The following is a 15,686-nucleotide window of genomic DNA, read 5'->3' as shown; positions in this document are numbered from 1 at the left end:
CCTGCACTTCCGGCCGCGCTGCGCCGCCGGAAGCGGAAGAGGCGGTGTTTGAGCGGCGGAGGCGCGGTCCTGACGGCGGCGATGCGGGTGCGCGTGCGGAGCTGGCACGGGGTCGCGTCCTGGCTGTGGGTGGCGAACGACGAAAACTGCGGCATCTGCCGGATGGCGTTTAACGGCTGCTGCCCCGACTGTGAGTGCGCGGGGCGGGGGGGGCCGGGCCGAGCCGCACCGCGCTGACGCGCTCTCCGCGCCGCAGGCAAGGTGCCCGGAGACGACTGCCCGCTGGTGTGGGGGCAGTGCTCGCACTGCTTCCACATGCACTGCATCCTCAAGTGGCTGAACTCGCAGCAGGTCCAGCAGCACTGCCCCATGTGCCGCCAGGAGTGGAAGTTCAAGGAGTGACGGTGGCGCCGGTAACACCGAAGGGGGAGCGCTCCTCGCCCCGTGCCGCGCTCTGCCCTCAATAAACGTGCGGCTGCCTCGCGCCTCTCCGGTGTCCGGTGTCCTTCCGGGGACGGGAACGGGGGGGAACGACTGCGCCGCGGAACCCGCCGGCGGGCGGGTGGGGGTGTGGAGAAGCGGCTCTGCCGGGCGCGGAAGGGCCGGGCCCCGCCGCTGCTCGGTGGTTGCATGCCCACCGAACTGCCGGAGCACCGTCTCCTAATGCAAATGCTGTAACCTCATTGTCCGGAAAGCACAGAACAGCAAAGCCAGGACCGCTCACACGGTTTGGTTCCATTTCTAGTGAATTCAGCAAAAAACTCCCCCAGGGAGAACAAAAGGCTCCTGCCAGAGCTGTCCTGTGCCGGAGCAACCCCAACATGCCCAGCACCCGGGCTGCGCTGCCCTAGGGCAAAGAGCTGGTGCCGCTGCAGCGGCCTCTCTGCGGCTCCCACCACAGCTCCAGAAAAAGCCGCTGTAGCAGGGATGCTCCAGGCCAGGACCTGGCCCCTTTCTGCGACCCCACCTTGGGCCCAAAGATACCAGCACAGAACTCTAATGTTTTATTAATGATCAAGCAACAGAAGTTTACAACATAGAGGACAACAGAACTGGCGTGGAAGGACCATGTGGCCCAGGGCACCCACTGCTGCACCCTGGAATGTAAGAGGCAGGAAGGGGCTCAGCACCTGTCCTCCTCAGGCCCTGCACCCCTGTGAAGGGACTCACATGCTGCATGGCACAAACAGCCCTGGGTTCAGCTGAAATTCCAGTCCCTCCCCTTGTGAAGCCCTTGGGCACAAGGTGGACTCCAGGCTCTGGGCAGGTCTGTACAGCACCAGGTCTTGGAGGAAGCCCCTGGGGGTGCCTGTGCCCTTGCCTCAGCACAGGAGTAGCTGTGGCCATCCCCAGGGTGACTGTTCATACCAGCCCTTCCCCACCACCACCCCCAGGCTGCTCAGGAGCACAGGCTCCAGCCAAACCTGGGGCCTGGGCAGCTGCTCCATTTCCCTCCTACTAAAAGCCAGAACTGGCAGCAGTAAAAGCACATCAAGGGGTTAAAACATGGGTTAGAATTAAAACCTTTAAAACTTCTTTTTTTAACCTGTCATCTCTCCCCTGGGAAGGGGCTGAGGGAGGAGAAACCAGGCAGCAGCAGCAGGCTCTGGCCTCACTGGCTGCAGTTACTGGAGGAGGAGCTAGGCCAAGAGAGCGCAGACAGCACACCCTGCACGCCAGCAGTGGGGTCCCCGTCCAGGGGTCCCTTCCAAGAGCTTGTCTGCTCTCAAGAGGTGAGGCTGTGGTGATCTGTGACCCACACACTAGCTCTCTGCTGTCCTAGTGCTTCTCCTCTTCCAGTCTCCTCATGGCCTCCAGCACAGCCAGCTCTTTTGCTTCCTTCTTCTGGTTCCTAGCTTCAAACTCCAGCCTGCATCAATCACAAAATGCCATAAGATTCTCATCCATCCGTATCTCACCTGGAGCAGGGGAGCACCATAGCTCCTGCTACTCTGCTCCAGGAGCACTTCAGAAACCACCAGTAAACTCCCAACTGCTTTCAAGAGCCAGCACCCAGAGCTTCCCACAGCTGTTCCCACCACTTCGCAGGCTTCCACACTGGGCAAACACCGCTTGTTTCTGCCCCAGCAGCAGACACTGCTGCTCCATGCTTGGCCTGTCCTCGAACAGACCACTTAATAATACCAAAACCAAATTTACCACTGACTGAGCCAAGGTTACTTAAGGCAAAGGGCTCAGGCCTAAAAGAGCAAACCTCTGAAAGAAGCAACGTGCTCCTTCCCCCTGGGAATAGAGCAAGGGAATTTTATCATTGATAGAGGAAGACCAGTAAAACACACTGAGACACACACTGACACAGCAGAGTTCAGCTGTTCCTTTCCCTGTGCAGTCCAGTACATCCACATCTAAGCAGCCTCCCCAACCTATGGAAGATGAAGGACTAAGTTACTGACTCTGTGCCTTTAGGTAACCACTCCTCTCCCTGTTTGATCCCACTCATTAGTCCCCACGCAAGCTGGTCAGTATAGTATGTGACAGAACTGGGAGATAAAGAAAGCCAACCTGTTCTTGATGATCCTCTGCACAATGAGATCTGTGGTGAGGTTGCTGCCACTGTCCACGAGCTGGAAAATGCCACGTCTCTTTGGTTCCTGTGGACAAAACACAGCAGAGTGAGCTGGGGGAGACACGCAGACCGTCGGGGTTACAGTTCAGCAGGGGATGTTGAGCAGAAGCTGTGGCAGGTCCTAGGGCACCCAGCCAGGCACAACACAAAATGATTCCTAGGAAGCAGGATAAATACTTGCTGAAAGCAAAGCTTTATGTGTGTGGGAGCTGCCCAGGACTGGCATAGAGCAAAGGCTACAGGATTTCTCACTCTGCCATGAAGGCATCAGAAACAGGCAAACCAAAGAGGGACTGCAAGAACAGAGCTGTTTACACCTTTGCTCCAAGCAGCCATCCTCAAGGGTAGATGAAAACCAGGCTCACCTGAGCTGCACTTGCTTGGGAGCATCCTCTGCAATACAAGTTCCCAACTCGGGAACACAAAGCCACGCTGCATCTATCCAATGCTGACAAAGCAGCACGGCCAACAGCAGCTGGTGCCTTACCTCGTATGGGTCAGAACCATCCTTGTCTGGCACCACCTCCGTCATCCCATGACACACAAGTGTTACCTGGAGAAGGATACAAAATTGTTGACAAGACCCAAAAAATGCACAAGGACCTTCCTTGCCACTGCACCTACTGCAACACAGCCTGGAGATCAGAAAAGGCACCCCTCCTGTACTGGCCTTGGTGGTGCATCTGGCGTGCCCAGTAACCCTGCTGAGCTGGACTTTATCCCCTCTACACCCCTGTGTTTTACTGCACCACTTCCATTCCCCAAGCACATCACATCCAACATCTTCACGTCCATCTATACGCAAGGACTCACCCTGAAGTGATCCAGCAGGTCAGCAGTGACAGCATAGGGGGCTCCGATCACCACTTCTGAGACATACTAGAGGAAAAACGAGGTAAAGAGTCCAGATTTGGGAAAAACAAACACACCCACCCCAAAACCATAAACCAACACCCCCAAAACAGGGGCCAGCCTGCTTCCTGAACACCCTTAAGCAGGTCAGCCAGTTAGAGAGATAGGAACTCAAGCAATGGAGCAGGGAAGCAGGTTTAGCAGCCACCGCTTGTCACACAGCATCTTTTAGTTCCACTACAGAATATGCTTTCTGATAAATTATATATAGCAAATCCAGAAGTTTATAGCTCAGGGAACATGCTTCTGGGCCTCCCCATATTTTTTCCCCAGAATTTTCTTCCCTGCTGCCTTTGCTGAACCAGAGGTGGGAGAGTTCAATAGCTCAGGTTAGCCAGGACAACAGAGGAGGCCAGGGACTCCTTCTGAGAGCACACCAGCACCTCTGGCAGTCTGAAGTGACTCATCTCTGCTTCCCCAGCACACGCCAAAGAACCTGTGTGAGGTTGTTGGCTACAGGAGAACACCACCAAGCTTAAGGCAATTTCTGGAATGGTGCAGAGACACCAACCTGAGAGGCACTTACCCTGCAGGCCAACACACTGAGTGTTCTCTCATGGATGTTCATGATGGGATAGTTCTTCCCTTTGTAGCGATTTACTTCCTAAGGAAAGCACCAGGCACAGTTAAAGAGAGACAAAGCAACCCCTTTCTCTCTCGCTTTTTCCCAACACGAAAACCCTGTTCTGGCCAACACATCCCTTTCCCAGCTTCCTGAGCACAGAAAGAAAAGGGGCCAAGATGCTCTGTCTTTGGACAACATTATACACTGACCTGATCAAAGTGCAGCCCAGCGATGATGTAGGGTTTCTCTGCCAGCTGGTGAACCTTCTCCAGGAAATCTACATGGCCAATATCTGTAGAACACTTTAAGGAATTGAAGCTAACACAGAAAATAGGGAAAGGGAGACAAACAGATGCACTGTAAAACCACAGTGGGAGACATAAATCCTATGGATTTGATTTCTGCATTATTTGTTGCCCATATCCAGTCGCCTCCTTCCTTCACAGGTCCCGGGCAAAACCCAGCCATCTCCAGCTCCACCTCACATGGACTCAACTTTGCCTCTGTCCAGAATTTCTACCTGATTTGGCTGTTCTGGCTCAGTGCCTCAGAGACTGCTCCAGGTGGCCTGGGCAGGCACATAGGCCATGACACCAGCCCTCAGGGGGGACTGGAGTGCGATCACTAGAGCAGGGAGAGTATCCGCCTGTCTCCCTGCCATCCTCCAACAGCCACAAACCTCTCTAGAGAGCAGCTACAGCTCCTTTCTCAGCGTCCTGCAACTAAGGCAGTGAGAATCCTGCCTCCCCCCACTCGCACAGCTACAGAGAGAGAAGGAAAGGAAAATTTAAAAAAAAAGAGACAAATAGCCTGGTCTGGCACTTCAGAACATGAGAACATTAAACTGAAAGACCAGTGCTGCTTTCCTGACAAAACAGAGTCCAGGATACGGAACAGGTCAAAGGCTCCAGCCACGTAGATGATGGTGTCTCCAGGCTGGGGTTCCTTCCCTGATGCAAACTGGATGATCTTCTGAGATGTCTGTAGGAACTGTGAGACGCCTGTCCAAGGACTGTGGCCCTTTGGTCCCTGGGAAAACACACCCCACACATGTCTCCTTTCCAGGCTCCGGGAGGGGTTTGGACAACACAGACACAACCACAGGCAATTTGCAAGTATCACAATTCTCAGCAGCTCGGGCTTCCCACACTCCTGGCACCAAAGAGTTCAGCAATCTCAAAAGCCCTTTTTGCTCTGTCAAACACGGTGCAAATTGTTCCTGACAGCCAGCTCAGGAAATGCTGGGAAGAAAGCTAAAGAAGGAGGAAAGCAACAGGGCAGGTTTGGATTGCCAGGAGAGACAAGGCTCAGTAACACACAACCTACCCTCGCTCCTCTCCAGCCTCCAGCAGCCTCCCCCTGGCTCCAGCAGGAGCTGATACCAGCGCCATGAAACCGAGTAGGGAGTTTTAGCCCCCCCCACATCGGATTTGGGAACAGGCACCGGGTCACCCCCTCAGGCACCTGCCTGACCCCTAAAGCTTTTGGGCTCTACGAGACTGGCAAGAACAAAGACAACCCCGGCAAGAGCGGGCAAGCCAGGCGACTGCAGCAAGCAAAGGGGGCTCACCTGCGGGGCCATGCAGGAACCTGGTGATCCAAGCATCAGGGAACAGCCATGCTGCAGCAACGGGCCCCTCACACCTGCTCAAACACCCCAAAGTGGCGGAGAACAAAGAGGGTGACTCAGTCTAACCAGCAAACCCCCTGCGAGTAAGAGCCTTACTCGAGCTTTAAGTACCGGTGCTTGTTAATCGGGCACAGTCCAACACCCAGGACAGAGCGGGCCTGACAGCTCTTTAGAGGCAGCACGAGCCTGAGCCGGACCCAGGACAGCTCCACCAGGCAAGCAAGTACGGCAGCACACTCATGCCAGCCACATGCCTGCTACAGACACTTCCTAGACCTGATGCAACACCTTTGAGAACATGAGCACTGAAAGCAGCATCCACAGAGGCTCTCCCTGGGCCATCCCTGCAGGCACTTGGGCCCCAAAAGAACAGCAGTTAAGCATGTACAAGCAAGCCAGAAAACCAGCAAAGGCTCAATGGGTGCAGCAGCTCCACAGCATTGCTGAAGGACACTTCACCCTCTGGCCCTGCATGGCCACACCTATTTCACCGACTACAGCAGCTCCTTTATTGAGCAGCAAATACTTACTGAGGTTACTACTAAATATGGGGAGGAAACAAGCCTGCAACAGAGGCTGAAAGCACATTTGGAATCCTTCTCGGACAGGACAACAACCAGACATCCATGACCAGAACTCACATTACCTTCCCAAAGTTGTCAGTGTGCTTCCGATAGTCTAGGTCCTCATCCTGAAGGGAGATAAAGAGTCACAATGTTTAAGCACTCACACAGCTCACGTGACCGGGAACACGGTTGTGGGTGGCTCAGGCTGCACACCACATCCCTGCCTCTGAACACTGACAAACCAGTCCATATCCAGAGTCGTGTCCCAGCATGAGTCAGATGAGTCGTGTCCTCATCTGATCCCTGCCTGGCACCACACAGTGACAGTGGCTCCTGCCCAATCTGCAGACCTGATGGCATTTCAAACCTTTGTTCTCCCACAACAACACAAGCCCCTAAGAGGATGGTGTCCCTCCTCCTTCCAAAGACACTGCACTGGAGATGGGCTCAGATCCCTGTGGCCAGCCAGAGCACTGCACCATGGCATGGGGTGAGCTTTGGAATTCCAGCTAAGCCAATCTAACAGCTCAGTACACTGGAAGATCTCCCCTGATCCCTGAATTGGTCCTTTGTCTCGTCCCTGCTGTTATATAGGAGAATCCACTCATTAACCACCATATGACCATTTCCTTTATTTTCCTTTGGCTACATCGGCTATCTAGCACATAGTGAGCTGAAGAGACTCGAGGAAGGTCTGATCAGACTAGAGACAGCAGAAGGCAGAAGCATGCAGCTCAGTGGGAAGGAAGAGGACTTTCCAATTCTGGCAGCACCGGGCTGACGGATCGACGTGGCTGCAGAGCACAGCTTCACCCCCAGAGAAGCCACAGGCTAGCCTGTAGTGCCCATAACATTCCCAGATTCCCACACCAATCACCAAGGACTGAAGCTTTCACCACCCCTCAACCTCCCCCTTCTCCAAAGCAGCACAGGCTGAGATCACTGGGATCTCAGGCAGGATTAAGCAAACATAAGCAGGTTGTTTTGCTGCCACTGCCCATAATCAGCCTGCCAGTTCTCCCTGCACCCAGGAGCCAGGCCCAGGAGCTCCACTGCCATTTGGGACAGCAAAATGAAAGAGCTGGCAAATGCCCTGGACTCCGAACTCCCACCCAAAGCCCTGTGACTCACTATGTTGCTGTGGTGAGCCTTAGTCATGAGCAGCATGCGGCCAACAAGGTCAGTGGTGGACACACCTTGGGTGCGTTTGCATTCCCTGCAGGGAGACAAGCAAAGATAAAGCAGAAGCCACAGGAACATGTTCCTCCTCATTTCCCACCATTACCACACAACACCTGACAAATCCAAATGAGGGGTTGTGCTTCTACCTGCTCTTGATATAAAGTCCAGCATCTATTCACTGAGCCTCTGCATCTTCTTTACCCCACAGCAACTGCTCACATGAGCAGAGCTTACCTTGCACAGGCTCCCCAGAGAGCCAACCCCCAATGAAGCTTCGAGGCCAGAAGTAGCTTCTGCCATGACCAGGCAGGCCCCACCAGCTGCCAGTCTGCAACACTTCCCAAAACCACAGTGGTAGAGCCAACTGAAACTCTGGCACACATCACAGCTAAATTCAAGTGTAACCTGGGGACAGCTGTGGTTTATCTGATCCTCTTCAGGGCACAAACTCCCAGAAACTCTGCCCAAAGCAGGGGAGGAAGTGGAACAGCAGCAGGTTACCTGTATCGCCCCGCAGCCTTCACTTCCTCATAGGTATCCTTGCCATCTATCGTGAGGGTGATGTCATCTGCAGAGAGAGAAAAGCCTCAGAACTGCACCCAAACCCTGCTGTGCAGAAGCTGCTCTGATGGCAGGAGCTGAACAGGTTCAGCACATTGGCCAGACCACAACTCCTGCACTGAACCCCTGTGCGTACACAGGGGATATATCCTGCATCCCATTGGAATGCCACGGGGTTGCAAGACCATCCCATCTGTGGAGACAAGCAAATTCCTCCATGCTGATGACCATTAGCCATCCAACCCGCTGTTCTGTAGATAGCCGAGAAAATGAAAGCCGGTTGCCCTTGCAGTGACACCAGCAGCAGCCAGGACTGAGTTACTGCCGGAATGACAATGAACAGCTCCCACCAGCCTATCAAAAAGCACCTTAACGTTCACATCCCCAGGACGGCTTTTGGCTGTTGGCTCATGTTACAAACTTTTCAGCTAATTTAACAGCCCTCCAACAGCCAGTTCCTTCCTGCAGTGATGACACTTGCACAGCCGCATGGAGCTAACCTTCCTCAGTGTTAACTCTGGTTTGTCTTTGCCACAGTTCCCAACTCACTCTACAAAACCACCTCTCACCTCCTCTTCGTGACAGTGCAAAGTCTTCACAACTGAAAACCCATTCTCATTCTCATCTGGCAGAACAGCCCGTTCACAGCAGGCGCTGGCAGTTCATGGGTGACAGAGGAGTCCTAAACCCCACACTCTCACATCGGGACACAAGGACATGCTGCAAGCACAGCTCTGCATGCCAGGAGAAGGCACAAACAGTGGGTTTGTGTCTATCACCCTCCCAGTTAAGCTCAGCTATTGCAAAACTTATCTTTGCATCAACACAACCTGGCAAAGCTGCAGCATGAGGGCATCACCCAGGTGCAAGTACAGAGTGCCTTGGCAGAGGGGATAAGCACAGGGCAACCGGAGCAAAGGCCACGAGCACGGCTCTGCTGCTATAATCCCTCACTGAGCCTAGGAAGCGTCACGCACCCCAAACGTGTTCAGGACACATAACTAAGTTAACAAGGAATTTGATAATCAGCCTGTCCACGTGAAAAAGCCCGCCTGTCTCACACAGGATTAATGATTTATGTACACTTAATGAAATACTTGGCTAAACGACAGCAGGCGCTGGGATCAGATGAGGAAGATCCGTGACATGAGTGCAAAGACTCCTGATCAAACTAAGAGAACACCTCCCGAGGGGCTGGGGAAGGGCTGAGGCTGTGTGAATATGAGCAGCAGGCCCAGGAAGGGACAGAGTGCAAGCGCAAGGATGTTTCCCAGAACACAGGTTCTCTTCAGTGACTATAAACTGAAAAGTGTTCCCAATAGGAACTGGGTCTCTGACTACACGGTCAGCTAAGCCCTTGAACAGCTTATCAGCTGGATAAAGGGAGAGAAGTTTTCCAGATCTGATCTCATCCCAGGATAAGTAGATATAAACACGTCTGTATTTCTGCACTTACCTTTTAACAGCATTTTTCACGTTAAGGTTTGCAAATGACTTTTCTCTCTGCATAGATTTCTGCTAGTGCTAAGGGCAACCTCAGGACAGCTGTCAGACAGCACGTCTCTCTGTCAGTGAGAGGGCTGCTTATAGCCCAGGGATCCGGCCACCCTGGGGTGCCCAGCACACTAAGCCTGGCACACAGACGTGCTTCCCCACCACAGCAGGTCAGGAGCCAGGAAGCAGATCCCTGCACACGAGGTACCCACTGGCCAGCACATTCCTCAGTCCGCAGCACACGAGCCCCACGGGGTCTGTGTTAATGTAACACCTCAGAATATCACTCACCACCGTGCACACAGAAGTCACAGTTATATTTGTCCAGAGTTTCCAGTGTGGTGACATAGGGAGCTCCCGGAGCAATCTCATCCACCCACTTGATGGCTTGCACCATTTTGTACCTCTCCTCCTGTGTAAAGACAGGGGGGCCCTTGTGCTTGGCAATCTCCTCTGAGCAAGAAACAGAAAAGCCCCATTAGAAGCATGTACCACAGCTATGAAGATGCTCTCCTACAGGAGCCTCACTCATCTCACGGGTGGGTGAACTGCATCATGGGCTTATACTCAGCCTGGAGCTGGCTTGTGGTAGAGGAGGAAGCCTCAGCTAGATCAGAAAAGGTTTAATTCAGTTGCATTTCCTAGCATGTAACAAGGCCCCTGGAATTCCCTGGGAAGACAGAAGGACCCGGTGCCCCCCTGCACCCAGATACTTGTTACTGGGAGGCACCTGCACCTGCTGGCAGCCCCAAGGGAAAATTCCCATTAAACAACAGCTTCATGCTAGAAAATACATATCCATAAACCAATTTAAAATCCATCTTCACACACAAGAACAAGTTTTTAGCACTTCCCAATAGGCTACAATGAGTTCTCTCCACACACTGATGTGTCTTGGAGTATCAGCTCTACAGTTTGCACCAGCAAAACTAGACTGATTTTCAGCTGGTACAGTTGTTTTTACAGCACAGGACACGGGTCACGCCTCAGACAAAGCCCAAAAGCTCTGAGCTACTGAACCCTCGCTCCAGAAAGTGGGGAAGGGGAAGCCCTTCTCCCTTGCCCAGGGAAGAGACGCTCTTTGGAGGCTGCTGCTCCTTGAGATGAGGGCCGCCCGCTCTGTGCCAGGGGGTCCGTTCTGGAGGCGACACCGCTGCGCGACTCGAGAGGCAGCGCGAGGGCCAAAGCTCTTACCGTCCGTGTGGACACCGACGATCAGGTAATCGCCCATGGCCCGCGCCTGGCGCAGCTGGTTCGAGTGCCCGTAGTGCACCATGTCGTAGCTGCAAACACAGCGGCCGGGTCAGCCCGCGGAGGCGGCGGGAGCAGCCGTCCCGCGGGTCGGGGTTCACGGTCTCCGCTGCCCCGCACGGGGCAGCACTGCCAGATCGCGCCGGGCTCCCCGGAGCAGCCGCAGCGCCCGGTCCCGCTGTACCCAGGGCACGGCACGGCGGGGGCTCCCCTCCCGCCGCACACACCGTGCGGGAACCCGGTCCCCTTCCGGGCCCAGCCGCGGTCACAGAGGAGCCGGAGGCACCAGCGCAGCCAACACCGTTTATTTCTCCGCGACAGCCCGGTCCCGCGCCCGCCCCACTCACCATCCGTCGCACCAGACGCGCACAGGCCGCGCCGCAGCCCTGCCGCCCGCCGCGGGGCCGCCGCCTGCCGCCCCGTTGCGCAGCATGGCCGCGCTGTCACCGGCAGCGCCGCGCGCCCGCGGCAGAGCCACCGGAGCCGCCGCCGCCCGCCCCGCCCCGCGCCCGCCCCGCCGCCATTTTGGGGCGCGGCCCCGCCCGCGCTCAGCTCTTTCTGCGCCGGGAGCCCTTGGCGCAGCCGCGGCCCAGCCACCCCCCGGCACGGCACGGCGCCCCTGGCTGCTCCCGCTGCGCCTCCTCGCTCCGCGGAGGCTCCTCAGCGCCCGAGGGCGGGGCCACCGGCTTCCGCGAGTGCGTCCCCTCCTCGCCGGTGCGCAGCGGCTCGGCCAGCGCGAAGATGGGGTCCCGCGCCCTGCGGAAAAGAGCGCGAGCGTGGGACAGGTGCCGGGCGGCCCCGGGCGGGCACCGCCGGGTGCGGGGCTGGGCCCCGGGCGCTCACCGGTCGTATCGCGGGATGTCCAGCCCCAGCTCCGCCATCACCAGCCGCATCACGTCGTCGCAGCGGCCGTGCAGCTTCAGGGCAGCCAGGTCGTCTTTGGGGGTCCACTGCAGGAGCGACAGCAGAGCCGCGGCTGCAGCATCTCCCGCACACCCCCGGGCTGACCGTACACCGGCGCCGATCTGTCCCACACCCTCCCCACCCCGTGCCAAGGGCTCTCACCTGCAGGTTCACGATGTACAGCTTGGGACGCCGGGGCGGCGGCTTGCTCATGCACCAAAGGTGGGGGTATTTTTTCAGGACCTGTCACAAAACACAGGTGCTGGGTACAGCCAACGGCCGCGGAACAGCGACCCGTATCGGCGAGAGGAAAAGGAATGTATTACCAGGAGGGGAAAGAGGGAGGAAGAGAGACTATCACAGATGGTGGGCGAATCCTGACACCAGAGTTTACAGTTGTCTGTTTGGGAGGAGACTGCTCAGCACCAAGGTGTAGCACCAAGAGGGAATGCTGCTAACAATCTTCACCGAGTCTCTAAAGTTACCTTTAAGCTGGAACCCAGACAAAGAATCACATCTGCTTTGCTTGCAGCTTCTGTTGCTGCTTCCCAGTTCAGGGGCTGCCTCAACGTCCCCTTCTCCCCGAAGTGGACGATTGTATCTCTCAACTGTGCCCCACACTTGTGGCACATTCTGCCAGTGTGATGCCTGTGCAGGGCTGTGCGCTCTGTCACGTCGAATACTCGCACATACTCTCTGTTGGGTGTACACGAAGTGCAGACCTGGCACGGGACAAAAGCAAAACCCTGTTACACCACCAGCATCCAGCCTGTGGGAGGCCAGGAACCAACCACTGCTCTCAGGAGAAAAGCACATTTTGGGGACAATAAAGTGGAAGTGCTAGAAGGGATCATCAGGGATCAGATGCTAACCAGCGAAAATTTGGAAAACCTCAGCCAGCAAGTGGAATTACAGGGAGCCTGGGAGCTTTGCCATAGGAGGGATTTCAGAGGAGGCCTAAAGAAGAGCAGACAGAAGCAGAAAGCTCTAGCAAGTACAGGGAGAGTTGTACAGAATGCTTCAGTTTATGCTTGCTAGCTTGTTCATCCCAAACCTGATGGCCTTAACTAAGCAAAGAGTAGCCCTTTTTCTAGTTCTTCTTGAGCTAGTGGTAGATAAATAGTTTATATTATTTCCCTGTGAAGCCCCCAGGCAGTAACTTCACCCTGTTCTGGCCACTCACCTCTATGTACATGTTTCCATGAAGCTCAGATATTGCTGCTCGGGGCAACCCACTCCGCAGGTGCAGCCCATCACAGTTTTGAGATACCACATGCTGCACCTTGAGGAGAGCAACACACTGAGCCAGTTACCACACACACACAGCACTGACTGTGTTACTCAAATGAGGTGTCTCAACACACACCAAATCACCCTGTGCAGGACCGACGGGAAATAAGGCAGCCTGGAGAACAGACCTTTATGAGAGCTCCTCCTGCCAGACAGCAGTATCAGTGAGCTGCCAGTACTGCTGATGCTGTGGCCAGCCCAGCCTCACAAGAGGCAAGCACTCAGTGTGAAAGAAAAGGCACAAGGGGAAAAGCTGCCAGGGCTATAGCCTGGAGCAAGCCTGAGCGACACTCAGCTGTATGTGAGCACATGTGATTTATACACATGGATGTGTAGCCACCTGAGTGAAAACAGGAGGTAGGCAGCCTCATGAAAAGCATTTTTCCCCTGGTGGGCTTTATTTACCATACAAACAGGAACAAAAGTGAGGCGCAGCAAAAGCATCTTACCAGGTTGTGCTTGTGTAGGCAGGCGATGCTCATGTGGGTGAGCGTGGGCTCTGCTTCACTCAGATCTGTGGCCCTGACAAGGAGCAAGGAAAAAAAATAAAGTTGAATTGCCATGAATGTCTCCTTCAGTCTCAGCTTTCTGCCACACAGCTCAGAATTTGTCTCTTTACCTGATGCTCCTGCCTTTCTGCAGCAACGTCCATATGCCATTAGGGCCTCTGTAGTCTGGGATCGAAGCTGCCTGTGTCATCAGGAGACAAAAAATGAGGCCTGGCAGGAGGTTCACACCCTTGTCCACAAACACATCAACCCGGTTGCACCCAGGGCCTCCTCACTGACAGAGGCTTTTTAATTCACTCCAAGGTTTCTAGAGCAGTGGTTCCCTAATTGCAGTAAAACCTTCTTTTCATGTTCTCTCTCTCTTTAGCATCTCTTCTACCTTACAGCTCTCATTTTCACCCCCAGTATTTATTTTCTCCAATTTACCATTATGGAGTCCCTCCCGAACTCTTTTTGACCCTTGGTACTCGCCATTCCTTACACAGAACTTAATTCTTGAATCTTTCCTTACTTTCATTAGACTGATTTCTGGCACCTCACACTCAGCAAAAATACTCATAACATTGTACACCCTGCCCAGAATCGTGCCCCGTATCACCACAGACTGTAGAAAAGGGACGGAAAGTAGGGTTCCCATCTCAGTTATCAGTAAAGGTGACTCTTTACTGAGGAAGAGACACTTCTTCCCCAGATTTCCACTTTCCCAGAGGCCATCACAGCATTTCTCGAAGTGTCATTTCTAAGTTCCAGTAGCACCAGCTACTCCTGCTTGCCCATTAGTACAGACAATGTTAGTGAGTCAATGTGGTTTTAGGTTTTACACCAAAAGCAGTCGAAGACACTCAAGAATGAAGCCAGACTGGCGATCTTCCCATTTAAGCAGCACATTCCTCACATGCTCACAGAGGTAGATGCAGCCTCAGAACCCCCTGTGCAGGAGGCATGAGCCCAGGATGCAAACTAACCATTGTCCTCGCCATGGTGTGTGCGCTCCCACCACATCCCAGGCTCGTAACACGCATCATGCAGTCATTTGGAAACCACAAAAGTAGCCTAAACAACACTGCAACAGCCCTGCAGAAGCTCCCACAGCTCCAGCCACTCACCCCAAAGAAACCTACCGTACTGATCCCGGCTCCCGTGTAGATGACGAGGTGCTTGGCGCTGCAGATGGCAGCAGCCAGCTCAGTGGCCTTTCTCTTTAACTCCTCTGGTTCGTCACATACCTGGAAAACACAACTGAGCAAGTTCACGTGTTTCTGAGATACAGTGAACTGGGGGGAGCAGAGCACTCTCTGCACGCTTGACATGGGCCATCACCATTACCAGAAGCGGCTTCCGAAGAAAACAATCACAGAATCCCAAAACCTCAGGTTGGAAGTGACTTTATGGATCATCTGGTACAACCTTCCCAGGCAAAGCATGACCTAGGCTAGCTGTCCCAGCACCCTGTCCAGCCAGATCTTAAGTGTTCAGTGCTGGGGAATCCACCACTTCCCTGTGGAGATCATTCCAATGGCTGGCAGTTCTCCTTCTGAGAAACTTCCCTCTTGTGCCCAGCCAGGATCTCCCCAGGAATAACTTGTGCCCATCACCCCCCGTCTTTTCCACGTTAGAAAGAACACGTTGCTGCCCGAGGGGGTCAAGGGTAGAGGCTCCCGGATAGCAGCACACGCGGATCCATCTCCCAGTCCCGAGGCACGTGCCCGCACGGGTCTGGCAGCCCCGAAAGGGAGTGAACCGCGAGCGGACCAGAGACGTTCCCGGTAACGCGGCACAGCGGCTCCTCCCGCGGCCCTCCGCAGCTCCAGGGCCCCCGCGCCGGCCCCGCCGCGCACCTCCTCCTGCCGCCGGCGCAGCCGCTCTCGCCGCTTGCGGCGCCGCTCCAGCTCGCGGACGATGTCGTCGCTCTCGCCCAGCACTTGGCACTCCTCGGAGCTCCGCTCCGCCGGCGGCTTCCTCCAGATGCGGGACACCTGCGCGGCACAGGAGGTCAGGGTGGCCGCGGGGCGGGCGGGGCGGGAGGGGCCGGGCAGGGCCGTACCTGTCTCCGCCGGTCCCGCTGCTCCTCCTGCTGCAGGAGCTCGGCGCGCGCCGCCGCCTTCCGCTCCGCGCGGCTCGCGCTGCCACCGGCCGCCATCGCCCCGGAAGCGCCGCGCTTCCGCCACCGCGCGCCCGGCCCCACAGCCGCTTCCGCCCGCCCTCAGCCCCGCCCCCCTCGAGAGCGGCGGCGCCC

General features: G+C 55.4%; 3 protein-coding genes across 14 annotated transcripts; 1 reads left to right on the top strand and 2 right to left on the bottom strand.

Annotated features, from left to right (window-relative positions):
- Window positions 1-56: 56 nt before the first annotated feature.
- Window positions 57-483, top strand: ANAPC11 (anaphase promoting complex subunit 11; the record flags this gene model as incomplete). 3 transcript variants are annotated; one of them, XM_080629722.1, is made up of 2 exons in its annotated part: window positions 57-190; window positions 349-483. In XM_080629722.1, exons 1-2 carry the CDS (start codon window positions 82-84, stop codon window positions 465-467), a joined length of 228 nt encoding a protein of 75 aa, XP_080485848.1. In that variant the 5' UTR covers window positions 57-81. The 3 variants fall into 3 exon arrangements, with proteins under 3 accessions (XP_080485848.1, XP_080485847.1, XP_080485849.1); XM_080629721.1 differs by having other exon boundaries at window positions 61-190; window positions 257-402; XM_080629723.1 differs by having other exon boundaries at window positions 67-190; window positions 352-467.
- Window positions 484-639: 156 nt separating this feature from the next.
- PCYT2 (phosphate cytidylyltransferase 2, ethanolamine) lies at window positions 640-11,256 on the bottom strand. 8 transcript variants are annotated; one of them, XM_080629704.1, is made up of 14 exons: window positions 11,096-11,256; window positions 10,692-10,780; window positions 9,789-9,950; window positions 7,944-8,010; window positions 7,392-7,476; window positions 6,341-6,385; window positions 4,955-5,093; window positions 4,274-4,356; window positions 4,026-4,103; window positions 3,401-3,466; window positions 3,075-3,140; window positions 2,524-2,612; window positions 2,313-2,384; window positions 640-1,870 (listed from the first exon to the last, which is right to left on the bottom strand). In XM_080629704.1, the coding sequence occupies exons 1-13, from the start codon at window positions 11,179-11,181 to the stop codon at window positions 2,327-2,329; spliced, it is 1,113 nt and encodes a 370-aa protein (XP_080485830.1). In that variant the 5' UTR covers window positions 11,182-11,256; the 3' UTR covers window positions 640-1,870; window positions 2,313-2,326. The 8 variants fall into 8 exon arrangements, with proteins under 8 accessions (XP_080485830.1, XP_080485829.1, XP_080485834.1 ...); XM_080629703.1 differs by having other exon boundaries at window positions 2,317-2,384; XM_080629708.1 differs by lacking the exon at window positions 2,313-2,384 and having other exon boundaries at window positions 4,955-5,130; window positions 6,336-6,385.
- Window positions 11,032-15,629, bottom strand: SIRT7 (sirtuin 7). Of its 3 annotated transcripts, XM_080629696.1 has the most exons (10): window positions 15,495-15,629; window positions 15,289-15,426; window positions 14,572-14,676; window positions 13,561-13,631; window positions 13,391-13,463; window positions 12,835-12,933; window positions 12,137-12,373; window positions 11,814-11,894; window positions 11,592-11,698; window positions 11,032-11,504 (listed from the first exon to the last, which is right to left on the bottom strand). In XM_080629696.1, the coding sequence occupies exons 1-10, from the start codon at window positions 15,588-15,590 to the stop codon at window positions 11,297-11,299; spliced, it is 1,215 nt and encodes a 404-aa protein (XP_080485822.1). In that variant the 5' UTR covers window positions 15,591-15,629; the 3' UTR covers window positions 11,032-11,296. The 3 variants fall into 3 exon arrangements, with proteins under 3 accessions (XP_080485822.1, XP_080485823.1, XP_080485824.1); XM_080629697.1 differs by lacking the exons at window positions 15,289-15,426; window positions 15,495-15,629 and adding an exon at window positions 14,777-14,919 and having other exon boundaries at window positions 14,572-14,689; XM_080629698.1 differs by lacking the exons at window positions 15,289-15,426; window positions 15,495-15,629 and adding an exon at window positions 14,771-14,911.
- Window positions 15,630-15,686: the final 57 nt, after the last annotated feature.

This window comes from Psittacula echo (assembly GCF_963264785.1).
Source record: "Psittacula echo genome assembly, chromosome: 14".
Taxonomy (NCBI): Eukaryota; Metazoa; Chordata; class Aves; order Psittaciformes; family Psittacidae; genus Psittacula; species Psittacula echo.
This window is presented reverse-complemented; position numbering and strand designations above follow the sequence as displayed.